This window comes from Copadichromis virginalis, linkage group LG3 (assembly GCF_057382275.1).
Source record: "Copadichromis virginalis isolate Kocher_CV1m ecotype Utaka linkage group LG3, C_Virginalis_male_GT1.1, whole genome shotgun sequence".
NCBI classification, from domain to species: Eukaryota; Metazoa; Chordata; class Actinopteri; order Cichliformes; family Cichlidae; genus Copadichromis; species Copadichromis virginalis.
The window spans coordinates 49299888-49326868 of NC_140620.1; the positions used below are offsets into that span (position 1 = coordinate 49299888).

A 26981-nucleotide genomic window follows, 5' to 3' on the forward strand; every position below is an offset into this window, starting at 1 on the left:
AAACTTGCTAGCATTAGTGGAAAACTTTACACCATCTTTTCTAAACATGGTCACTTCTGGCAAGTTTGCCATTGTGTTAAATTTGAGTTTTTAAATCAGACTTTACAAAGCAATGTGCGATGCTATAGTATCTTTTATTTAGCCTAGTCTATGATTTATACATAGAGTGCTTGAAAATATATCCTAAAAAAAACAAAATAAAGTGCATTACTATTTAGTACTATTTGAAATGTAATTAGATTTTTATTGTATATTTATGGATTTTTTTTAACAATGCATTGAATTTTACTATTTATGGAAATTCCCAAAAACTTCTGCAAAAAGTAGACAATGTACTAGCAAAAACTTTGGAGGCCATTTTACATGTATTGTGGATTTATTGTTTAAATGTCTATACTTTTACTAAAATTTGCACAGCACAGTAGTATAGCTCTTTGGAAGTCATGTTCATACATATACATTTATGCAATTAAATGTTTTAGAGATTTCAAATGTTTATAGTAAAATACACATTTGGTAAAAAAAAAACAAACCTCCAACTCACAATTGTATGAAGTGTGACCACTTTTGTGACCAAAAAGAAACAAAGTTACAGAATAGAGAAATACAGAAAGTGTCATTTCGGTCAGTTAAATAACATATACGATCAATGTAGGAAGTGTGTGTGTAGATTTATGTTTCAGAAACATCACAAGAATTTCTTTTTTCAAAGTGGATGCAGAGTACAGGGTTTGTCAGTCTTTGATCGTGTGTTTGATGTATTGCTGCCCACATACAGAAGCATGCTTTGTGTGGGCAACGCATGACACTGAAGTTCCCTATCTCCTTGTCTCTCTGACTAGGGAATTATTCCAAGTGGTGGCGCTCAGAAATTTGCATACACAATGATTTGAGGCCTATCTCGATGGCCGTGCCCGATGCACGGACTGAAATAAACGCAGCAGGTGACAGGCAAACATATGCCTCGAATGCCATGGGGTCCCGAAGCCGGATCATCTCCAAAGGCTAACTGGCAGGTCTAAGTAGAGACGGCATTAATACATATTATTCACAAAGAGCATGATTGAACAGAAAAATGTGCCCGGCGTGTACCCAGCTGCTTTGTTGGCACACAGCTCAGCCTCTGCCTGGGTTTCAAGACTGAGCTTGGATTTAGCCATGCATTCACTGAATTCCCCATGCAGATCTTATTCATTCATTCAAGCACAGGCAGGGCTATACCAACAAACTGGTGTCTGTGAGTGTGAGAAAGAGTGTGCTCATATGTGCCAGTTCCTGAATGGGTGTGTAAATCACAGCAAATTTAGATTTTTGACAACTATGTACCGTAAATATTTGCTGTTCACAAATGTGATTGACGTGATTTAAAAGCGCCGTTCTAAGAGGGTATTTATTAAATTTGTAAAACACAGAGATGGCTGCATTGTGGCAGCTAAACAAAATGATTTTCCCGGCAACATCAAGCCTTCTTTTACCCTAACATGACTAATATTTCTGCTCTTCGCAGTAAGCCGGCTTACAGCTTTCATTTTCTTTCCTTCAGATTCATATTGACATTTCTTGGCTGACGCGAAGATCGAACACATGCTTCGTGTTTGCAGCCACAGCAAGACGTAATTAATTGATGTGCTCATCTTCTGATTACATACATCAACATGTATGGATACATTTTTCCAAAGCTTGCCACCCAGTCAATAGGAGGTCACAGGTGCATCTGTACTTACAGATGTCTTCAGACTGTGGGTGCGATAGCCATATCTAGAGATATGACGCCCTCTAGAGGGAAACATTTGGAGGTTTTACAGGCCGAGACTTGCTGGCGTGAGCGCTGCCTTTCTCTAGAGAAGAAGCTCATAAAAATGAGAAACACATAATTTCCTCACTAATTATTAAAATTGTGGTTTAGTTTAAACATTTACAATTGTGAGCGAATTGCTGCAAATTCAGTAACAAAAAAACTGTTAGAAGCAGTTTAATCTACAAAATTACAGGAATACTAACATCTAAGTTTTCACAAAGCAAAACTATATGATGCTAAAAACCTTTCATTGTATTGTATATTACATATAATTATTCAAACTAATGCACTGATACAAGTTATCCTATAAGAGGAGGGTTAAGCTGGATGTGGACTGTGTAACATCCTTTTTACTTCTTATTTCTCTGAAAGAGAAAACAAAGAAACAAACGTGTTTATGTATTACAACAGATCACAGCAGCTAAAAGTCATAATTGAACAGAATATTAATAGTGTCTTTGGAGCCAAACAGAAAATATGATTCTGGCTTAAATAATCAAAGAAGTGGATTTCATACTCACAATCGATATAGGACTTGCATTCACCGTTTTTCGGATTTTCGGAAAAAAGCCGTCTGCAAAAGAATTTGGTGAATTGCTGCATTATTATATTTGCTTACTGGGACGTCAGTGTACAGTATTTTTTTTGTTTCAAGCAGAATAATCAACAGATGTGATTAAATGATATATTAATGCAGCTGAGCCAAACTGTCCTACTGCAAGTGAGGTAAACGTACCTGCTGTGCTTTAAGCGGCTTGCTGTAAAAATCAGACTCTGCTGGTTGGTTTCCTCTTTGACTTCCATTCACCGCAACACCTGGGGGAGAAATTATCCAATATGCACTGCTGAACAGAGAATCATTCGGTAAAAGAAAATAAAGGACTCTCATTTAGCGCTGGTGAAACTCACTAGATCAAAACACAAGGCACTGGGGATTTGATTTAATAACACTTCCCGGAGGATTAATTTCCCAGCACTGCGACTGGAGCTCGAGAAACTACAAAGGCATGCAAACACAGATTTCCTCTGCGCGCGCTGAGATAAGTTTTTAAAGACTTACTTGCCGTGTGATGAACGATGTTGATTTTATCTGTAGGGAGAGAAGACTTTTTAAGCCATTTACAGTATACAGTTTAATACACTCATTTGTACCGGGGTTATTTATTCCATATACTTAATATTTTAAAGAAAACCAAAAAGTCTCTGCGATGACAGCACAGTTTAGCCCACATAGAATGTGAATATTTACCATAGACGCTGTCGTCTGCCTCTCTGTTGTTTATGATAGTGGCTCTCAGATGGCTCAGCTTCTGCTGTAGAGACAAAGATCAGTGCTTCAGTATTAGACTGACTGTACAGAAGGCATCCAGGTCTTTATACATTCTGAGATTTCCATGATGGATCCGTGTTATGTTTACACTGGCTAAGACAAAGAAAAGAGCGCGTTTCACAGACTCATCATAAATCTTTCGGTGCTTTCGTGGAGGTCCAGTGGAAAACATACTGCAAATATAGTCCAAGTATGCAACAACAGAGCAGAACAAAAGGGTGGAGGTAGTTTTACTGACGATATTAGTCCGCAGACCAATAAATCTGCTCTCTGTACTGCGCTGCATTTCAGAGAGCAATATACTTTTAACTGTTGATGATGTTGATGTTAAGGTGCTACCTTGATCATTTATCACTAAGTCTGTTATAAGATGTGAAAAGTAGTAAGAGTCAGTGCTGAAATGCCCAGGTGAAAGCTCCTTATATCAAATATTGAAAATTTGTGTAGCAGAACTGGTGACTCTTTAGTCGGACTTTGATACAGTGTGATCTCTGTTGCTCTACTCATTCTTCTCCTCGAGTCTTACATTTTGCAGGTATTGTGACTTGACTTCAGTGTTAGGCGGGAAACAAATTCCTTTAGCTTCTACAAAGGCGTCTACCGCTGTTTTACAACCTCATAACCTGTCTGTGTAACGCACAGCAGCGCACCGTAGACCAGACCTTATAACTTGCCTCAACAGGAAAAGCACAGGTGTTACTAATAACATTAAAAATGTGTCTCAAAAATGAGACGGCGCGCCAACAAAACTAGGACCCTGAAATAAAAGCAGGTACATGGAATTAGCGCATCATCTGTTTTATTATTTCCTACTCTGACGTGCCAGAAAGTATTAGGTGAAAAAGGTTTGTTAAGGCAGATTGAGCCCGAGCACTTCATTGTAAATTAACTGCAGTCCTGATGAAATTTACAGTACTGTGCGAAAGTCTCAAACCACCCTTCATGTCTTTATATTTTGCAGCAATTTATTCAAAAACCTGAAAACATAACTGGAAAGTGTATAAGGAGTTTGTGCAATTCTAACGAGCTCGAAAGTGAGTATTTGGCATGACCACCTTTATTTTCCTGCACACACACAACGCTCTGAGGCAAGCTGTCTTGTCAATAATCCTTTTTTTATCCAGGTAAAAATCTCATTGAGATTCAAATCTAATTTCCAAGAGAGACCTGGCATCATGGCAGCAAAAAGTCAAAACACAAACGCATAAGGGTGAAGTAGTCATCAGGAATAGTTCTCCAGGCTTCTTGAAGGACATTCAAAGCTCTTCTTTGGATGTTTTCTGCCTTTTGTTCTGTTCTCTGTCAAGATGATCCCACACTGCTTCAGTAATGTTGAGGTCTGGATTCTGGGGAGGCCAATACATGACTGATTATGTTCCATTATTTGTGTTTTCCTTTACCCAGTTATGCTTTTACTTTATTATCAGGGTGTTTGGGATCACTGTCATGCTAAAAAATTAAGCCCTTTTCAATCAAACACTTTTCAGGTTGAATTGTATGGTGGATCAAAATCTGATGGTACTTTTCTTTGTTCATAATTCCACCAATTTTGACAAGATCTACAACACCACTGGCTGAAATGCAGACCAAAACCATGACAGAGCCTCCACCCTGTTTTACAGATGGCTGTAGACTCTCACAGTTTGGATTCATTACTCTATAAGACGTCTTGCCACTGATTTTACGTCCAAATTGGCATACAGTCTCTTCCTGTTTCCCTTCCCTAAATAAAACTTCTTGACAGCTATCCTTCCACTGAAACCATTAGATGGAAGGTCCAGATGCATCTCATGTCCTGTGTTAGGTCTTTGGTGGATTATTTTTTTCTATTTCTTAAGGACTTAACTTTCTGTACTGCTCACTTTCTGTAGATAGTTTTTTTTTGTAGGCCTGTCACTTCTTCTTTCCCCCCCACTTCTCCAGTTTTTTGAAGTTTTTTATGGATGGATGGCACATCAAGCCAAGGCATGCCAAGTTTACGGCTAAAACCTCTTTGGGAATCACCTTGTTGGTGGAAAACTACATTCCTTTCCTACCCTGGTGTCCTAGTGTTGCACAGCTACCTGATAACGAACAGATACACCTTCCCATCATTCCCCTATCTGGAACTTAACAGCAAGTAACTTGTGTTGTGCTTCAAATCCTTCACTATAGCTGTTACAGTATTTTGATTGCACAAGTTTCACATTATTATTTATGAATTTATAAAGAATGCCAAAAAAATACTAGATAAAAATACCCCTCAAAACTGGACTGCGGAGCTATTAAAAACTGCTCTCCCTCTCTCTATCATTGCCTTCTTGGTTAACAACATAAGACGCCGATGCAGGGTAGCTTGCCGAAAGCTCTAGATTTGACAGACTTATTTTTTAAGGCACAACAGCTGAAACCACCCAGGTCATGTGATATGTGCAGTTTGGTGTTTGAAGAATGTGTGCGTAGAGGCTCCTCGAGTTGCAGGTGTTGACGAAATAGAGTAGCTACAGGAAAAAAACGACAGCCAGATATTGTAAACATCATTTCTGCTACTTTGTGGTGCGTAACAATACTAGAAAACAGTACCATGTCAAAATTTACATGCTGCTGAAAATAAGAAACCCTTCCCTTCAAATGTGAGTTTGTCATATTTTTGGCCCCTCTGGCTTCCTGTACAATTCATAACAGAAACCCTATTTTGAATCAGCGATTCTTCACTTCTTTCTTTTTTCTGGCCTACAGAGATCTTTAAAACCCGAGGGACTGTTTTCTTTATTGTGACACATGGTTCCCCAGATGCATACCACACTTGCCTGATTATTCAGTATTTGTATTGTATCGTGTGTGGACCTGCTTGCTTCTTTCAGATCCCTTCATGTGAGTTCGGTCAGAGCGTGCAGCGATCCTACCTGCTGCTTGGCATCCAAGTCTTTCTGAACGTGCTGCCAGTCGCTGAAGAGCTCGAGAGCCTCGTCCACAGTAAGCGAGCCTGCCTTCACCTGCTGCTGGAACTCAATGAGCTGCTGAAGCCCGTCTATCTGGTTTGGCACAAAGGTGTCGTAGGTGGTAGAGACACTGCCTTCTCGCCCGCGTGCTGCTGTAAACGACAAGCCCATAAAAACAATAAGCAGGAACGTTTCAACATGTTTACTGCTGTAGATTATAAAATAATCATAATGTAAGTCCTAAAATATCCACCCATAAATTAAACAGCTGATTTCTAGTTGGGAGAAGATAGAAGGAAGAAAAGCCCGAGTATAATACCAAAGCAGCTGGTATCCATAGTCGGGTAATGTGAGTTCGCTCGGCACATCTGTGATGTCTGTGAGTCACCGAGATTGTAAGTAATTTTCGTGGCGAGTGTGATGATCTGTGGACGTGTCATTCAGTGTCACTAATGGAACAGCGAGGCAGACAAATGGCTTCATCTCTCTGTAGGTGCTCACCATTGCAGTTCATCCTTTTTTTTAAACTTCTTAGCATGTGGCTTTGCTTAAATCATTTTATTGCCTTTTTTACTGCGTGTGTACCCATTACACTGCTGCTTTAATTACTGCCTTCCCCATGCTGATTACTGGAATATTAATCTGCTTAACAGAACACTACAAATTATTTCATAGCGTCTCCATTAACTTATATCATCCAGCAGGTAATTTTAATAGACAAAAAATTACAACAAAAAATTAGAGGAAAGTATTTATTAAAAAAATGATTGGCACATCTAATCTTAAGTGATGATATCAGTCGTAGCCAAAGAGGGAAATACAAGCAACTGTTTAAAGACATCACAAGCATGAAAAAAAGCATTAACTGCTTATTCTAGCTGCAGGGCTTGTTTGTTTCAAAGTTAATGAACTGCGACTGTCTGTCCCAAACAAAGCAAAGAGTAAAGCGGCAAAACATATCAAAGCTACTTGCATTAGTATGCAGGCGACTGCTTAGTCAAGCCTGAGAATAAAACCCTGATATATCTTCAGGATTATCTCAGCATGGGTCTGGAGACTGCAGATTTTTAGCAGGAAGTCTGCATCACTGAGGGCATGGAGTTTGAAAGATGCAGATGTTTGGATATCTCAGTGGTCAAAGCTTATTTAAAGCAGCACACAGGCAGAAATAAGGGAACGCTATCGGAAGAATGTCTTCATGCAGCAGTAGTTCATGGAGTTCTAGCTCTAGTTCAGGGGTCCGCAACCTGGCTCGCGCGCCCTTCAGCTGTGGCTCATGTGAGCTTTGAACGAAAAAATATTGCAAACTATACGAAACAATAGGAAAAAAGATTACATCTGTTATCCATCTGACTGTGTTGCGGCTAAAGAGGCTCTTTTGATGTTGAAGGTTGCCGACCTCTGGTCCAGTTTATACACATATATCCCAGAAGCCACTTTGTTGGTCCGCTTGTTCAACTGTTCATTAGTGCAACCAATTTAAGAGTCCAGCCCAGTACTGACAGGGCGTACCTAATAAAGTGTGTATGCATTTAAATGATACCAACTGAAGGGCAAATTGTATATGATGAAACAGGATTAGCGCTGCTTTTTGTAAATGATCACATACGACTGGTTAGCACTGGTTTCCTAGTGATGTTATATAAGTTACAAATATTCAAGTAAAGTCCACGTACCTTAAATATTGTACTAAATGACTATTGTACACATTGATCACATGTTACTTATTGCTCTTATTACTATATATTACTCAACACCTACCTTGTTTAGAGGGAAGTGAGTACAGATCTCCATCGCCTGGTGTTTTCTTCCTCTGGAACACTGTTGATGCACAACAGTTTTATGTAACATTGTGCTAATAATGTGGTAAATATCTCTGTAATTTTCCACTAATTATCTTATTAGATAATACTACTAGAATGATGAAAACCAGATCTGAATCTTAAATTTTTTCTAATTTGTGCCTGCATTTTAACTGTCCTGCCACACGATGGAGCCATGATCTTATTTCAAAGCACCCTGCTTGTGGCTTGTTCGTAGCTTAGTTTAAAAAAAACCATCCAGCACTGTTTCAGAAATGACAAACGTAGTGACATCTGAATATATGTTTAAAAATCTCAAAATAAAAAATGCAGGATCTTGGCTCTTTGCAAAGAGACACAGTTGAGCTCTGAATTGAGTTAGACACTCTGAATGATGCTTTTGGTTTCCTGTCAGCGCTCTGAATGAAAGACTGCACTGTTTTAGCTGTCAGAGGCGGGGGAGCTGCGGCCGTGTGACCAACGCTGGATTTCAAATTCAGCATCCACACCCTGGAAGATAATCCCAGCCTCTGACTCCGTCCTCTGTGACAGCATCTCCTCTTTTCCACTTCACGCTCAAACACGACCTCTCTTTCCTGCCTCGCTCATAATACAAGCCCGGCTTTGTGGCTTCATTTGGCCTCGGCGTGTCCATGTATGTTGCATATGCAGAACTGCCTGCCCATGGGATTGAATTTCATTCACGTTTTCAGTCTCACTGAGCCCGAGATGTCGCTGCTAACAAAAAGAAGACTCCTCAGTGTTTCCACTTGTGCCGTGTTCTCCAATAACTGGCTCGTCGCCTAATCCTCCACCGAGCCTCATCTCTGCCCTCACATCTTTGACTGCGGTGGTGGGAGTTAGGGGCAAAATGTGATCCTTGTGTGGTTTGAAGCTCCTCTGTCTCAATAGATGGAAACCTCAAAATCCCTCTCCTTTCTCTTGTGCGCTCTGGGGACAAGGACGATGGAAAACGTGTAATGACTTATTCTGGCTGACTTGGCCTTGATCTGGCCAAGATTGGTTGCAGATGGCAGCCCGGTAGTTCCCTCTCTATTACTGAGAGGATGGTTGGGGTGCAGAGAACTCAGTGGTGCACTCAATTCCTTGTTTTGCTTCGTAAATCCCACCGGGAACGGGGTCGGCTCAGTAGATACAAGCAAGCTCACTAAAGAAAAAAAAAGGGGAGCTATTTACTGAGCCGCTCTAATTAGTTTCGTCTATTTGAATGCACGTGAATGCGAGAGGCGGGCGTAATATTGTCTGCGGTAATAATTAATTGCGGCCCCGCGTGTTCATTTTTGCATTTGCGAGACGGAAAAAAGAGAAGCCACAGCTGTTTTAATGATTTATAAGCCTTGATAATACCAGTCACTTTTGGATGTTTCATCTTCATGAAATATTCACACAGCTGTAATTGAACAGTTAGGGACTGCGGGCTCTCAAGGCAGGCAAATGGGTCTTTCTCCAGACTCGCTCGTGTTTGTTTTGTGACGGGGAGCGACTATGTTCTTGCGGTTTCTGAAATCAAAACAAACTGCATCACAAAGCAAGCTCTCTTTTCTCTATTCAGCGCTCTGCAGCGCTCTGCTGATGGTGGCGATGCACATTCCAGGCCCTTCCTCCCCCCATCCTGCATAACTCAGAATCATAATCATCACTATTGTATCTGTCTGAATGAGTGATGCAAGAAAAGAGTCTCAAGTTACCTTGAGTGATGTAAGGGGTTTTGCTGTCCATCAACTGGGTGCCTTCAGGCCGGGGTGTGGGTGCTGGTGGGCGGTTGGCAATGACCACTGCTTTTGCTTTAGCTGAATTCAGGATGGTGTCGTATTCACCATTCACCCCCAGCGGTGCGTAGAGATCTTCATCCTCCCCCTCTTTTTCCTCCACCTGTTGCAGTTTCTGTGTGTCTGTGATGGAAAGATTCCCTGACACACAGAGTGTTTACTGCACTAAAGCCTCAGAATCATAATGGATGCTGCACATGCCGTTTTTGTTTTGTTTTTTTGGCCACTTGTCATTTCACAGCTGATCAGAAGCAATGCTACACGATGTCCCCATCATTGAGGGGAAACGAAATGAAAGGAAACACAGTGTAATCATATGCCGGGGGGCATAAAACAATTCCATTACTGGCTTGCCTTCTGCCCTCCCTCCACTTCCCATCAGTTGCTCACTCACCTGCACTGCACATCATTTCGTACACGCTGGTATCGTCATTGTCCCCGCCTGAGCCAGACATATTCTGCAACAACAACAGAACACCGAGATGCATTTCTTGCGCCCGTCCAGGAGGCCACTTTAAAGGATATTTGTCTTGCATTGTGATACAGTGCAGCAAAATGTGGATTACTCCTTAGCTCGCTCTCCCTACTTTGCCCGCCGGCTCTTTTTCTCACCTGCGTTCTTAGGCTTAGAAATTGAAAGCTCAGAGCACAGATGACTCGCCACACACCACCACAGGCTGATATCTTCTTCCGTGCACTGATTTGATATTCAGCATTTCATGTCAGCTGTGACAAACGTCCAGATTATTAATCGAGCTTTCTCACTGCATCTGTTAGGACTTGTGGAAAAGCAATTTCAGGGGGCCATAATGTGAATTACAGAGGTGTGCTTGTTACCCCGCCTGCTGGCTAACAGAAACCCGTTTTCTCTCTGACAACAAAAGCTGCAGCAGACTAGGCCTCTTCGCTAATAGCACGCTGAGGGACAGACAGGGGTATGATCAGGGTAATTATGAAATCAGACTATCTTCCCTTTTCAGTCTAAACATGTCAGTTAGTGAGCAATTCAAGACCCCTTTGCTCCATATCAGACCGCATCTATAATTAGGATGAGAAACAGATAATGATTTGCTGCCATATTTCAACTTCTGATAGAGATGCACATTCTGATATGGCTAACAGAAAAAAAACAGACAGTACCACTACATTTTTAAATAAAAACAGCTTTTACTGCATTGTAGCTTTTCCATCGAAAGAGTGAATATGCAATAATATCTACTGATTACAGCTGACCCCGCTGCCGCTTTACGAGGATACATTGTGAATGCAGCAATGTAAATCTGCAGAATGCATGAGATACAGCTCATTTGGATCAAAACATCCACCATATAACCCGCCCTGCTGCGTGTGCCGTTCCCAAGCAACACAGCAAATCATGACTCAATTAGAATATTGCACTGTTCCGAGTACTGCAAATTACACATTGGCTGCCATGAATGCATTACTTAACAGTAGAGGTTCATAACAAGCCCAACAGGTGGAAGGGACGGGTTAATTACCACCACTCGATCATTGAATTTTAATAGTCAGATGCTGTGCCGAAGCACAGTGTGGTATTTTCAGGGGTAGTTCTGGACCGAGGAGGGGTATTTGTTTACTAACCACAAATGCTAAATCATTTTAAAGATGCCTGAAACTGCAGAAGCCCCATTCATTCCAGACAAATTCAATATGAACTGCCGCAGTCCAGACAGTATACATCTAACATGGGATAAGGGCCGTAAATCTGCCTTTAACGGCTGAAATGGCCAATTCACAAGCTTGCTCTTCGCTCGGCTCTCAGCTTTAGCGTGCTCGCTATCTTTTTGCATACTGGTGTCAGCATGGGAGTGTTTGATGTGTGGCAGATTGCAAAGTGTAAAGCTGAACATCACACAAGTGCTGTGCAGTTAAAAATCTGTCCAACTTGTTGTTTTTTTTGGCATAGAACAGCTAGTTGAGCTGGCGAATAAATACTTCACACTTCTGTAAAGCTAATTTTGCTCAGGAATGTGTTACCTTCGCACTTTTCTTTTCACACAAAGCCAAACATGTATTATTGAAGGCTAACACAGCAAGCATAAATCAGTTGTGCTTACATCAATCTGCTGTCAGTGGCAATGCTAAGATGTCGGTTACATGTTTACCATAGTTGACCTATTCTTATATTAAATAACAAACAACTGGGAATAATGTTCCAGAGGGAGAAGGTTTTTTTTTAAACCAGCATTTTACTGTAAAGAAAATGCCTACTTTGATATATCAATAATTTATCCTTCTTTAAAGGTGACTTGATGCTAAGTGACTGCCCCAAAACTAAATTAAGCTAGCACTAGCTTATGTTAGCGAAAGTGCGTATCAGACAGATACTGATAGTGACATTTTCTAATGGCTCATCATATGTGTTACTTTGTCCTGAATGAGACTATTAATTATTTGTTCATTGATTTCCATGGCACTCGCATGGCATACAGTTAGCATCTCAGTGTATACCTGAAACGCCGCTAAAGAAATGTGTAAAGCTGCACGTGGGTGTTCAGATGAACTCGTTTTCTGTTAGTTAGAAGGCATGTGGACTAAGGAGCAGTGAGAAGAAGAGACTATGCAAAGTAAAAGCTTGACTAGAGTTGTAATATTCACTGAAAACATTATACAACATTAACACTTTAGAACTTTTATGTTACTACCAACATAAGTCGACTGTAACATAAGCGTTATTGTACAAAAACTCATCCATTCATCTATTTTCTTCTACTTACCCAATTCAGGGTTGTGGCGATTCACGCTCACAGCTATGGGCAATTTAGAATCACCAGCCCAACAGGTGGAAGCCCAATTAACCTAACCCCACTAACTTCATGTTTTTGGACTTCGGGAGGAAGCCAGAGTACCCGGAGAGAACCCACACAGACACACGGAGAACGTGCAAACTCCACACAGAAAGACCTAGGCCACATGGTGGATTCAAACTCAGGACGTTCTTGCTGTGAGGCAAGAGTGATAACCACCAAACCACATTACTTTAACCAAGTATACCCCATATCATAAATACAGTTTGAGTAAGTTTGAATCTAGTTGTGATTTCACTGTGTAGAGATCTGTGTTTCCACAGACGTGCATTAGAAATTAGAGTGCAGAGGTGCTTCAATGGATAGCCACTGCCATATCTACGCATATATGTCTCTATCAATATTTACCATACTATGCTGAATAACATCGTCATGCCAACATTTGCTAATTAGAAACAAAGTCGAGAGATTCATCATGTAGGACTGTGAGATAAAACAACAACAACCTAATCTGTTTCACTAGAAACTTTGTCAAGCTGACTGAACGATGTACGAATTCAGGGGATTGCTAAATTCAGGCTTCTTCAACCTGTTAATATCTGCAAAAGCTTTTGATGGAGCTCCATCCAGTAGCTGATATATTTCAAGTGTTTCTAAACCAGCTATGCTAGTCCGGAGGAATAAGTGCTTGGTGAAGTGCAATGGATATGCAACATATAGTCTGGTAATGAGTGGTAAAACAGCGTTTTACTTGAGGAATATGCAAATGTTAAGCAAATCTCTGGAGCTGACGCATATTACCGTGCAGTTACTAATAAACCAAACACCTTATGCAAAATATGGTCAGCTGATATAACAAATCTCACGACCAGAGTCTAGGACGTCACCTAATTTGGATTTTGTGAATTTGAATAGGTGGATACACGAACAACACATAAAACGTTCTTTGTAGCCTTCGGGTGGTGAAGTTGCTAGCTGATTTGTATTTATCGAGTTGTGCTCTGCACTCAAAGCGCACACAGTGAAATCTTGCAGCATGAGCACAGAGTCCATCGAAATGCCAAGTGACACTCAGCCAGATTTGTGACCCAGTTCTGAAATATTAAATAAGGAATATGCTGGCTTGTGTAAGTAATTGAGTGAGCACATTGCAGTCTGAGGACATAAACATTGTTGATACCAGCGGAGCATTTTCTATATTTGTATTCTAGTTATGCTCTCCCTGAATAATTCAGCTTTCCCCTCTGGAGCAGTTCACAGCTAATTAACAAAGAAGTGTGGTGCCGGGGCAGACTAGTGGATCTAACGCAGGCCCTGTGAGTGATTCGGCCCGTCTATGAAGCAGGGGGCCAATCCATCTAGGATTTATTGACAGAGTGCTGCTACGCTGACGCCCAAATCACTGATGCATCATGGGTTGATTAATTGGAGGTGGTGGGGGGAAACACTGCAGATGATTTAATGAACCGAGGACAAAAAAAAAGGAACAAAACCCACAACACAATCATGGCTCTCATAATTTCTCCTCCAGGCCACATGCAAGCACAGTATGTGTTGTTTTTAGCTGTCGAGATGAATACCCTCCAATAAAAACTGCCAAGAAATAACACTTTCGTCTGTGTGCTGTATCTGATGTCTGTTAGGTTGTAGCTATAGACTCCTTTTTGATAGACCTCCGTATGACTCGACCGCTCCTCTGTCAGTTCCGCTCCAATGACTTATTGTACACTCACAGCGAGCACCCGCTAGACCGCTCTGATCGAACCTCGCTCACTATGCACTCACTCTCAATTAGCAGCGTTGCCAGGGGGATAAATACATTTGCAACAGCTGTTGGAGTGCCAGGGCTTTCTATAGGTTAGGCCGAGGCATTAATAAAGCAAAAATGTTTTCGACATCATAAGGAAAGATGAGGGGAAATTGACATTTTCTGACTGAGCATTAAGTATGTCTGAAACAACCTGATTGTAATTTGTCTGATTAGCTGCCGTAGCTTTTATTTTTTCCTCTGTTTCTTTTTTCTTTGTCTTCTGTGCCTCCCTGTCTGTGTCTCTTACCTCCTCTTTTATTTTGAAGTATATTTTCTATGTTGTTGTTCTTTTGTTTGGTATATCTGTGCTTCATTCCTCTTCCCCACAGAGTGTATTTAGTTTGTGCTGTCACATGAAGCTGGTTATCTGCTTGATAAGATAACCCAGAATTTATCGATCTAGCTATGAGTGTGTTCACATAAAAAGGGGGTGACATCTGACCAGTCACAAACGGATAAGGATCTCTGGAACATAACCTGTTCTGGAGCAGGTGATGTCTGCAATCTCTTAAGAGGTTAACAATATGAAAACACACAGTTAGCCCTGAAGTTACCTGAATAAGCCCAAAGCTCATCATCTTCTCTTAAGCTGATTTTATTTTTATTCCTTTTGTGGGGATTTTTGTGTTTTTCAATTCAGTTTTATTTATACAGCGCCAAGTCACAAAAACAGTTGCCTCAAGGCACTTTATATTGTAAGGTAGACCTATATATAATAATACATATGGAGAAAAACCCAACAATCATATGACCCCCTATGAGCAAGCACTTTGGCGACAGCGGAAAGGAAAAACTCCCTTTTAACAGGAAGAAACCTCCGGCAGAGCCAGGCTCAGGGAGGGGCGGGGCCATCTGCTGTGACTGCTTGGGATGAGAGAAGGAAGAGAGGATAAAATACATGCTGTTGAACGTCCTGTCTCCTTCCCCTCGCCCGCAGTGCTGCCCTTAACTAATCCTGGTTCTGTTCAACTTCCTGTTAAAATTGAGTTTTTCCTTTCCGCTGTTACCAAGTGCTTGCTCAAAGGTTGTTGTTTTTTGATTGCTGGGATTTTCTCTGTATTATTGTGGGGTCTTTACCTTTACTATACAAAGGGCTTGTTGTGATTTGGCGCTATATATACATAAATGTTGATGTTTCTATTCAGGTTTTGAGGTGTGTCTCTCTCTGAAACACTATTTGTTTTCATAAGAATGAGTGCACCTCTGTGGACATTTGTGGAAAACATACTTATCCTTACTGATACAAAATAACACTTTTATTTAGAGCTTTAGGTAGGAAGATTTGGTAACCTCACTTAAGAAGCTTGTGGGTATCATGAGCAATCAAACCTTGCTCAAAATTGATGTTCGACTACCTCACAACAGTGTACCAAAGATATACCGCTCCGGCTAAAATGAATACACTGAAAAGCTTTTGAGGTTCACTGACAGCAGATGTGCAATGTTGTGTAATATTTGCATTACACACTGGAAAAAAAGGACCCGCTGACCTTTCTGTAACACTGGGTGCGTGATGTGTGTTTTTGCTTTGTTTTTTGTTTTTGTTTTGTTTTTAAATATATATATAAATAATGTCCTCACGGCCTAATGAAATTAGTATCGGAAAGAACATTGTGATCCTACAGGTTTATCAAGTAAAGTGAGGTAGGTGCACGCAAGGAATCTATTAAATATGGATTACCTCTAATTAGCGCGTGAGAGGCTAACCTGCGGCTCAGGCGCGAGCGCGTCTGCACAGCGAAGTGGAAGGTTGAGCGGGAAGATGATCTCCGCATTAACATGACAAAATGGCAGCTGTTACGCAAGGACATTTTTAACATCAGCGGCCGCATTAATTGTCTGAATGTATGCAGACGACCTGTGCTGGGAGCCATTGTGCACGCATGAACAAACACCGTCTTTCTAATCTCTGTGGGGGTGTTCCATTAGGAACCTCACAGGCCAGATATATTGAAGATGGGAGGAGGGAGCCCACCATCCATGTGCTAACTGAGTCATGATCTGGATATAAAGACGCAAGTTAGGAGGGAGTGTGTTCGCCCCTCCTCGCTTTCAATCCTTCCTATTCTCTCCATTCCTTTCATTATTGATAAGGGACCAGTCACTTATTGTCCTGCTGCCGTACTCATTTCAGTAAGAGCATTCCTAAGTGCTGCACTGCTTACCCCGGCTTTTAGATCTCAAGAACAAACGTCTATCTTGCTATTTTCCTCAACTGTCAGCAAGTAACTGGAATTCAGCTTACCTAAAATGACATCCAAGCAGCTCTGTAACAATGATTAATGGATTCACAGCTTTTTATTAAAATTAGAAATCACTGAACCGGAAAGCTGCAATCAGATATTGTGATTTTTCTAATAATGTCTTATGAATGTCTTGCATCTATGGAAGGTTAATAAGCCAGAAGCATGATCTAACTTGTTGCAAGGATCAATTCCACATGGAATAAGAGTCAATATGAGCCCAGAAGATGAAACGCACACAGCGAGAGTGAAAGAAGTCTTATAAGGACGTAGTTACCAGCATCTCTTTCAGTATGACGTGAACCTCTGTGTGGCCGTGACTCTTGGCAATCTGAACGGGAGTCTGTCCGTGACGATTGGCCGTGCGGAGTGTTCTTACAGCACCTGGACACTGCAGGAGGAGGCTGGAGACATTTCTGAAGCCGTACCGAGCGGCAAAGTGGAGGAGCGAGGGCACCTCTGCACGGTGGAGCTCTGCGGGGGATGTTTGAGAGTTTAGGTCTTGGAAAGGAATTTCCATCCATTACATTAAGGCTGAAATTGAAAATGAGCTGCTGTATCACGTAATAGCAGCAGATACCTCTGCCTTGTGATAACTTGACGGCGATCTAGTGCAATGTGGGTAATCTAACACATCCAGGAGCGTCAAAGAAAGACAGCTTGGAGGTACTTATTGACCTGTTTGTCATGGCAACATTTCCCTGTGCCCTTTTCAACAGAGTTAAGAATCAATCTCAGTGGCTGATGAAGCCATCAATCTGCCACATAATGAGCCAAGTAATAATGGAAGGCTTTTTTTCCCCTTTCAAAGTGGATACTGCGCTTGATGCAAGTGGGACCTATTTCAGCTGTGTGCATTATGTTGAATTCACGTCATTGCTTCAAGACATGGCCAGGAAAGAGAGAATTAGGTAGACATTATAGTGCAGCAATGCGGCACCTAATATAAATGGCCTGATCTGACACTTTCTGTTGTCATAACCTGCCGCAGCTTGTATCAGCTACACGTTAGACGTATTGATTTGTAGCTTCTGTCTGAAGGAAAAATGTTTTCCACACAATTAGGGATCGTGTAACTACTGTGGTTTGGACTGTGGATCTTCTGACAATCAAACAAGAGTTTTGTTTTTATACATTTTATATACCAGGTTGGGTTTTTCTGTCTTTGCGATTACTCAGCAGATGCTTTTTAATGTAAAGTTCAGACTAAGCAATCCACCATGGAGAGCTGTACCTCTTTCAGGTGCGTTTTCACACTGCAGTCCTTGAAAGCCTCCCGTGGGCATGTTCTCCAACAGCATGGAGGCCAGTTTCTGATCCAGCGTGTTCACAGAGGACACCTGAAAAGCCTGAAATGCAAACACAGTCTAGTGAGTAATGGCTGTAAAGAAAAGCTTGCAGCCTTTTCTCTTAATGACCAGGCTGGAGGCCTTTTTTGTTTTTATTTGATGAACGAATTAAACATATGGATTAAAAAAAAGTACAATGGAACTGTTGTTGATGTTATACTGAATTTACAGTAGAGAGACCATAAAAGTGCCAGGTTGATTTTTAACCACACACACATCAGAGGCGTGTCCGGGCCTTTAGTTTGAGATTGTCTTGGCAAATTCTTCTGCTGGCGTGCCTCGAGTGTGCCTCTTCAGCAAAAGGGATCTAATCAAATCAAGTGTTCATGGCTCCAAGACAGCTGAAACCTGCTGTCCTTTAATTTCAGAAAGGAGATGGTGAATGGTTGTTCATAAAACACCAGAAGAAATATGCTGATTCAATCTAATGGATGTTTTCCCACATCTTTGTACTTTTAGGCTGTGTTCTGAGGTAGTGATTGACTAATTTTGATGAGTGAGTTGCATAATCGTGAGTCACTAAGTAGCATTGCGCAGTACCTCAGAAGAGTTACTTCTATTGTTAAGGGGGAGTCTGGAACAGCAGTTAAAAGTGCTCTAAACATGAGTAAGTTAATGATTGACTGCAGGTATTTAAATATATTTGCAAGTGTTATATGTTTGAAGTCCCACTGCTGTTTCTGTGCACACATATAATGTGAGCTAAGAGCCAGTCTTTAGTACAATTATTTAGTACAAAAACCAAATGTTTTCTTGTTTTAATGGTTCCTCAATTTAATTGTCCACCTCTGTAAAAATAGTTAGAAACAGACTCTAAAGAAAGGATGCGGAAATAGAAACAACAGAGATCATTGATGTATGTATAATGAGGAAAATTTCCCAGTTCAGCACTAATCCTTTCTGGGGGAAGTAGTGGAATTTCCCATTTTAAAACTCAGATAAGGCATTTATTCTTTATTCTTTACCCACATATCATTTATGGCTTTACCTGACACATGAAATCTACAGGGTCTGTTACCCTCGAGAGCAGACACGCGATTTCTTCGATGTTGTTGTAGTACTGCAGCTGTGCATCATTCAGCGGTGCTCCACCGCTGTAGACAGTCACTCCTACATTTCCTGCTGGAAAATCTTCAGTAAAAACACACAGATAACACACAGGCATGGTCAGAGAAGATACTAAGATTTTTGTGTGTGACCAAGTTGTTATCACGTGCCAAGAAGTTACTTTAGCAAACAGCCTATTATCTTGGTTCAACTATTTAGTCCCTTGTATACAAAGATAAATGACTCATTCAAAGAAGATCACTTCGTAGGACTTTAGAGGCTTCACACAAGACAGAATAAAGCTTCATTAATCATACAGTCATCACAGTATTTTATTGTTTTGTTCACCTGGGGCGCTGACACATAGGATCCTTTCATTCCAGCGGAGAGGCTTCACTCTTAGCGTCCGACTCTTACCCGTAAACTCAACTTCAGTGTCGGAGCCAGCCACCTCATTTTTTAGAAGAATGAACACTTCCATAGAACTCTACCAAACAGACAGTACACACGTTACATGTGCTTTGTGAAAAAAAAAGGTTTACTAATGACTAGATGAGTTTCTCACCCCACAGGGAACTCTGGAAGGAACCACCATAATGCTGGATCTGGCGCTGTCAGCTCCAGACAACTGCATCTGCACCCCCTTCAGCTCTGATGCTGATGGTTTGTGTGTCATGGGGTTCATATTTGCTGCTGAGGCTGAAAAAGATAGACACTCAATAACATGCTGAACTATGCACTGAGAATTTCTACAAAACACATTTTTCAAATAGCAGTAGCTATCTGAAACATGTGTTTTAGTTACTGGAAGATCCCAGATGGTTGTTCTGCCACTTTGGCCCGAGCTGTAATATCTTGCCGACAGTCAAAGACATTGTCAAGGTTGTCGACAGCATTATAGAGCCACTGGTGGTTAGCAGAGAATGAATTCCTGTAGCATTAGGATAAGTTTCTTGCAGTCGATTTTGTGGAAATGTCTAAGCATGTACCTATACTGACTCTGTACAGCACCACAGTGGATCTCTCAATATGTGAACTCTCAATATGAGGTCTGCTGGTCATACTGTTTTTCTTTGTTTCTTCAACCATCGTTCCTAGATCTGCTTCACATTTGATAATCAGGTGCTGGAGATAGCAAGGCAGAAGGTTGCAGCAGTTCACATTGTCACCATTATGCTCCCGACTCTTAAAAACCTTGCCACCTTGGAAACACACTCATCTGCTGCCTTTAGAAACCTCCTGCCAAGCTTGCCTACTCATTGGTTCTCACTAACCCACTAACTAACCTGCTCACCAGCCAACCCACAATCTGCCTATTGCTCTTGCTTACATTGGCTTTGCCACCAGCTTCCCACAGACCATCCTCATAACTTCATTCTGATAATCTCCTCTCTGGCATCTTAGGCAGTTTCTAGTCTTCCTAGAAGACTAGTGGACATCGCGGCAAATTGCTGACAATGCTGAGAGAAACTGTAAATAAACCCAAGAGCTATATCTCAGATTCTATGTGCCTCAGTTAGCATGCTAAATGTTAAAGGTCATGACAGTGCAATTATAAAAAAAAAACTGAGCAAGTGTGATTTGTTTGGTGGTTGTTTGGTGGGGTGGTTAGGAGAAAGGCTCGTGTCTCTAAAGGAACATGGCAGCAATGCTTAGGTCTACAAAGTTGCATCTGAACAAAACAAAAGAGTTCTTGAATAAGGTCCTTTGAACAGATGAGACTGACGTGGAGGTGTTTGGTCATAATGTGCATGTAATACGTCATCCATAATGCGTCATGTTTGGAGAAAACCAAGTGTATCAACACCTCATGCTAACTGTCAAGCACAGTAGTGGAGGGGTAATGGTTTGGGCTTATTTTGTAGCCATGGGATCTGGGCAACATGAAGTCATTGAGTTGACCATGAACTTCTCTGTATACCAAAATATTACTTAAATAGGAGGCTATCTGTCATGCAGCTAAACTGGCTGAAACTGAGCTACACAACAGGATAATGATCCCCAGCAGAGCAGCAGAATAGTTGATAAAGAAAAGGATCTATCTGCTGGGCCAAGTCACACTCCAGACTTAAATCTGATTGAAATGCTGAGTCCTTAAGAGAGCTGTGCATAACAAATGCCCACAAACCACAATGAATTGAAGCAACGTTATAAAGAAGAGGGTGCCGAAATTCCTCTATAATGACTTGAGAGACTGAAAAATACATACAGCAAACAGTTAATATAGCTGCTAAAGGTGGTGCTAAAAGCTGTTGAATCGTGGGGTGTAATTTTAAGACCTGGTGAGAACTTGATGTTGATTTGCTGTCATGTCCTAACATGTAAAACCTGGAAAAACTGGCAGAGGCTGTACATTGGTTGTATGGCTGCCAGGGGAATGAAGGCAATGATGTTTACTGATGATGTGACTGCTGACAAAAGTAGCAGGATTTGTGAAGTGTACAGGGTTATGCTCTCTGCTCAGATTCAGCCGAATGGCTTATGACCTAAAGCATACTGCAAAGGTTTTCTCATGGCAAAGAAGTTGACAGTTCTTCAATTATCAGGTCAGCTGCATGTATACTTTGTCAGGTATAATACTGGGATAAAAATACTGTATGAGCATGTTAGCATGCTAATGCTAGCCTTTTGCTCAAAACATCGGTGTGCTCAGAAGAAACTGATAGACCTGCTGCCATGGTTACATGATGTTCTCTTGTCGTTTACTTACCTAACCTAGCATGGTAAATAGAGTTTTTAATTTGATGATTTCACATGTGTTTGAAATAGAAAATCTAAACTCTCCTTTTTCATTGGAAACAGCCTGACGCTGATGCATGTAGGTACAGAAACCAGTAAAGAAGTACGCTTACTTTACGTGGGGTACGCACTTATCAAACACCCACATGTCTGTTGCATGTGTCAACAAACAAACAGCTTCATCCTGCATTAATAGTGAAGGTGCTTCTGGGTTAAAGTGTAACTGTTTATAGGCTCCCGCTCTGAACCACTTCTCTGTACCGCTGCAATGAAGCAATGCTGTAAGTGCTATTGAATTTGCATGGCTCACAATGAGTAATCAGTGGTGTCTGAATTTGCATCAAATGTTCCTCCTGCTCCCACACCTGTTTAAATAGAAGCCCACTCCTCCACTTTATGGTTTTATACAAATAGTGTAATTAGGAAAAAAACGGGAAAGGAGGCAGAGGATAATTGGCGGGGCAGATGAGGACATGGTAGTGATACACGCAGTTTCACCAAAGATGTCTCTGCAGCTGCTCCTAACAAATATTGGATCTTCAAAATGCACAATTCTCATGAAAAAAAAAACTGAGTAAACAGGTTTCCAAGCTGCTCAGGCATTCTAGCAAATAACGAGCACTCGTCTCTCCTCGCATTTATTACAAGGGAACAGCAAGGACATTTGTCCTAAAGGAAGGGCAGGTTGAAAAAGCTGTTCCGGGTTTTCAAAGCTGAGATCAGCACTGAGCCAAAAAACATGTTTTTAACTGTTTGTTTTTAACTGTCATGCATTGAGATATTTTGCATGCTATTTGAATTCAAATTCAAACCTTAAACTTCAAACATAATTTTTAGAGAAACACTAGGTAGCGTTAAGACTGGAATAACAGTTGGAATGATGTTGAGCTCAAAATATGAGATGTGACAGAGTTGCGGGGTATTTCACACCTGACTGGTTCATGAAATAAGATCAGAGACCTCATGGGGTGGCAATGATAAAAGATACCAATAGTTCAGTTTTACTCATTATCCACTCTGCAGGAGGTGGTTGATTTGCTTTTACCCATTCTTTTGCACTTTAGCCAATATTAGCATTCCTCAAGTCCTATAATCTTCTACCAGGCTAAAGACAATGGTGCTAACACAATATATGGTCAGTGATTTTAAAAAGATTCCATACCTTTTCTCACAGTGTCCATCACAGTGGACAGGTACTCAGAGGCGTCTTGTTCACTAGAGATCTGCGTGCACTCATCACCGTTCAGAGGCACCAGCTCTAGCAGGGGGTTCAGGCTCTCCACCCCACATAGCAGAACCACCACATGAGCCGCAGGACTCAACAGGCGTCCCAGGAAGAAGCGTTTCGTCGGGCAAAGACCCTCCAGCAAGCCCTTGGAAAGGATTAGGAGCTTGCAGGTATACTGGACGAGCCTCAGGAAATCACCCTTCGGACTGGTCGCTGCAGCAATGTCATAGCAGCAGATCCCAGCCTCTGAGATGGGACCAGTGAAAACTGACTGTAGGTAGGTAGCCCATTGCTTTGCCTCAGTGTCGTAGACGATCAGCAAATCCCCAGCTATATGAAGAAAAAACGTTATGGTTTCAGTATTTTATGAAACAACATTATCTAGACTTTTCTGGAGCTGAGCCACATAGAGGTAAACTGCCAAAGTAATCCCTGTTTATTTAAATATATAAAAACAAGTGAAATACAGAAATTATTGATCTGGTGATGACAACAAAATCAATCAAAAAGCATTAACTACAAAAATCACATACTACACAATCATTTTTCACTATCCAAGATAAAATAGTAATAATGGGCTAATTAATAAATAATATGAAAAAGTAGCCTACCTGTGTGGCTCATGTCTGCGGTGCTGCTTGTGTGCAAGGCTGACTTCACAGTAACTGGATGGCTATTGTCAGGAGGCGTGCAGATAAGAGGCTGTTTCCGTGCCAAAGCAGACAAAGACTCAGCTATGATGACCAGGAAAAAGTTAGGCTTTGATGTTTTGCTTAAAATATACATAAATAGTTGCTTGATATACGCTATGAAGTTAGTCTAATTGAGAAGTTACACAACTTTTTACTTTTTGTCCTTTAACGTGATTTGAAATTTCCCAACAGACCATAAGAGATAAGGACATCAGAGGTTTAGTTTTGCTCTTAAAATGATGCTGACACCATAAAAGCTGGCGTGTTGTGCGTAAAAGGGAGTTATAAATTTATAGTCATAAAATAATAAATAAAACACGATGCTGAGGTAATGGAGTAAACATTATCTAAAGAGGGCGGCACATTAAGATGAAAAAGATTGTTGTCAGTGTTTGTTTACATCTTTCATGCTGAAAAATCTAATTTGTGTGGAGCGTTTTTGAGTATCACCTTATCACGTTGTATCGTAGACATGCCAAATAAATTTTATGGTATCCCTTATAAAGACAAAGTAGGCATTCAGGTAAGCGAAAGAGGAAAACAGAAACCAACAAAAGGTCATCGTCAAGCAGAGCTTGAGTCACAGACTTGACCGGAGTTTAATTAAGCCTGGGTACAAAACAAAGTGTTAGAACCCGAGGCGTGTTAAAATTAATGATCTGATGTGAATGCCTCCCGTACAGCCAGAAGTTTAAAAAAAGAAAAGGATTGTCTGACCTACCAGGCGCAAAGCTTCTCATTGAGAGAAATGTAAAAGTTAGGGCTTCATTAACTGCCTCCACCTGCCAAACAACTGACTCATACCACACAGGTGTCTCATTAATAGCAGTTTGCAGCCGTTTATGTCCTTTCAGTGTTAGAGGGGCGACTGAAATGTACAAGTCGAGAAAATGAGCAGGTGAAAGTTGAGGTCTCCTTCATGCAAATCACTGGCTCCGTCTATCTGGTGACTCACCGGCCACAGATCTTCCTGTTCCTGTACACGCAGATCCAGACTGGTTCACTCAGATTTATTCATTTGTTTTTATTATCGTTATTTTTTTGTTGCCAAACTACGCTGATGAAACCACTAAAACAGAAAACGATTGTATTCTGTATGAACTATTCTGCATTTGGAGGAAGCCCAGCTGAACATAGTTGACAATGAAGCGACAAGCACCTAAAAACATGTAGTCAAATAAAAATGGCCTTAAACCTGACCTCAGATCAATGACTCACTGTGTACAAACACGTGAAGCTGCAGATCCTGTCCTGAGGGTGGTGCCAGTGGGAAAGACATAGAGTAGTTGAAATTAAAAAAAAAGGTTTACCTTCATGGAACAATGAATGTTCCTATCATTTTCTTTTAATTAATTAATTTATTTATTTTCAGAAAATGTGTCTGTTAGATAGGGCAAAGTACAGACAGGTGAAAAATATAAAGAAAAATCAGTATAAAAAGGTCTTTCCCGTATGTGTTCAGCTGGGCTGAGATCCAGTCGCTGTGAAGACTGCCCCTCATAACCTGTATGAGGGGTTACTGACATCAGAATAAAACAGATTCTTCATATGATTAAAATGATCAATAGGAGCAGTTTTATATTGATTTCCTTTGATCGTTCCCTCTGGGGAACATGTATACCCAAACCTGGCAACCACATTACCCTGGAGCATAACAAAGTCATGAGAACCTTTCACTTTAAGGGTCAAAGGTGAATTCTTTGTCTTCACTTTGTCACATGCTATCTTTGCAAATATTGATTTATTGTCCCAGGGTTGTTGCAAGAGGATGCACATGGAGAATCTGATGTAGAAAGGTCAGGGGGACCTCTTATATATAAGCATTAAGGAATCCTTTACTTCTCAGTTACTGTGAGAATATTTTGCTATAATCTCATAATATAATCTCATATTTTACTTCTGAATTTTTACTTACGTCACAATATGCAATGAGACTTTTTTTTTACTATTATTCAAATCTGCTTTGTTTTGTTTTGTGTGTAAATGACTTGTTAATATATTTTTAAAGCTAGCTAAACAGGTGTAAATCTTTTGAGAGCTAATTTCCAGCTGTTTCACCAATCTTTTCAATATGTTGACAGAATGTTTCAGTTTTTATCTTTTTTTAAAATTTAAATCGTTAGGGACTGTTTATTTGTGCACTTTAACCAGTGTATACATTCATATTCATCCATACCAGTTATTAATACCAGACTGACACAGAAACAGCCCTTTGATGAAAGTGGATGTACGGGCATAGGCAAACTGTCACTCTCGACCAATGGGCGAAGCCGCTGTCACCAGGAGGCGGGTCTTGCGAGTCAGCACGTTTGAGTGCAGACTGCGTTGAGACAACTTGATACAGAGTAACAGTAAATCAGACAGAGCTGCTCCTACAGCACCAGCAGTGAAATTGTAACCCTGTTGCAAGTATTTTTGGCCGCTGATAGGACCGAGTGAGATCACTGCGGTCTCTTTCCTCGGATAGACTCACGAGTTGTTCGGCCAGAGCAACGCAGGGACCGTTTTAAGTCTCATTTCTGCCCTATCTTAATTTTATATCACACTGGAAATGTCCGAAAACAAGCCGAATGATGAACCGAAGTTATCTACGACGGACAGGGTGGTGAAATGTAAGTGTTGCTTTTCGTGTCATATTGAAACGAGACGCTACCACAGCTCTGGGTCTGACCAGCACAAGCAGACTTGAAGAATTCACGGTCGCAGCAACAGCGGGCGGCAAATGTAGTCGAAAAAAAATTGTTTGCTGGCTAGGGAGGAAGAAGGGTGTTAGCCGAGCTATGACAGCAGCAGTAAACTAGGAAGTCAGGGTAACTCCAGTTTGTAGACCAGAGCAAGAATTTAGCATGAAATGTGTCACAGTCTGTGCGCGAGGCGTTAGACGCGGTACAGCCGCTCGTCTGTAAATACTCGGGGTTTTTTTTGCTGTTTCCCCCCCCCCTATTATTAGTGAATAGCATGCTACCAGCGGTGTGACAGATGCATGAGCGTTTCGATTCATATATAGTGCACAGGTTTACAGTATGCATGCAGATGTTGCACAACCGTTGCATTCAACCCCAAGGGCGATTTTCCCTCATTTTGCATGCATCGTCAAACAGTTATACCAAGGCTCCTCTTCTCTCTCTCTCTCTCTCTCTCTCTCTCTCTCTCTCTCTCTCTCTCTCTCTCTCTCTCTCTCTCTCTCTCCCCTCTCTCCATTGCATAATACTGCTTGATGTCGTCTATTTTGTAATCTCACATTTGGGGGTGTTCATCGTGTGCTTTGTTCGTGTCACACACGGTGGTTCTTCCTGCACTCTGTGTTTACACGTCTGACATTCCACCTTTGCAGTCTACCATAAGAATGCAATAAAGATCATAATCGAGGCAGCCTTCCCTCGAAATAGGAGCAATGCAGCCTGCCCAGTTTCGTGTCACTTGACGTCTCATGTGTACTTAAAGGCAGCACACTTAAGTTGCAG

At 41.1% G+C, this 26981-nt stretch overlaps 2 protein-coding genes across 5 annotated transcripts in view; one reads left to right on the plus strand and one right to left on the minus strand.

The window, feature by feature from the left end:
• Window positions 1–539: 539 nt before the first annotated feature.
• On the minus strand, window positions 540–23484 carry LOC146715074 (B-cell scaffold protein with ankyrin repeats-like). The gene is made up of 16 exons (XM_085451493.1): window positions 23437–23484; window positions 22760–23155; window positions 19424–19557; window positions 19207–19345; window positions 18800–18942; window positions 17697–17811; window positions 16740–16936; window positions 10036–10099; window positions 9561–9782; window positions 7811–7870; window positions 6014–6201; window positions 3048–3111; window positions 2859–2888; window positions 2535–2614; window positions 2320–2372; window positions 540–2163 (listed from the first exon to the last, which is right to left on the minus strand). Exons 1-15 carry the CDS (start codon window positions 23447–23449, stop codon window positions 2340–2342), a joined length of 1878 nt encoding a protein of 625 aa, XP_085307619.1. The 5' UTR covers window positions 23450–23484; the 3' UTR covers window positions 540–2163; window positions 2320–2339.
• Window positions 23485–25834: 2350 nt separating this feature from the next.
• Window positions 25835–26981, plus strand: part of LOC146715075 (protein phosphatase 3 catalytic subunit alpha) — a 66724-nt gene continuing 65577 nt past the window's right edge. For all 4 annotated transcript variants that reach the window (XM_085451494.1, XM_085451496.1, XM_085451495.1 and 1 more), the window contains exon 1: window positions 25835–26129. In XM_085451494.1, coding sequence (XP_085307620.1) covers window positions 26069–26129 — 61 coding nt within the window. In that variant the 5' untranslated portion in view covers window positions 25835–26068. The remainder of the gene's footprint in view (window positions 26130–26981) is intronic.

What these genes read in the sequence shown, in the direction of transcription:
- LOC146715074 (XM_085451493.1), bottom strand. An exon ending in ACTTGGATGCCAAGCAGCAG is followed by an intron (nt 3,112 to 6,013) that starts GTAGGATCGCTG and finishes TTGTCTCTACAG; the next exon opens with CAGAAGCTGAGCCATCTGAG. An exon ending in GGCAGACGACAGCGTCTATG is followed by an intron (nt 2,889 to 3,047) that starts GTAAATATTCAC and finishes CTCTCCCTACAG; the next exon opens with ATAAAATCAACATCGTTCAT.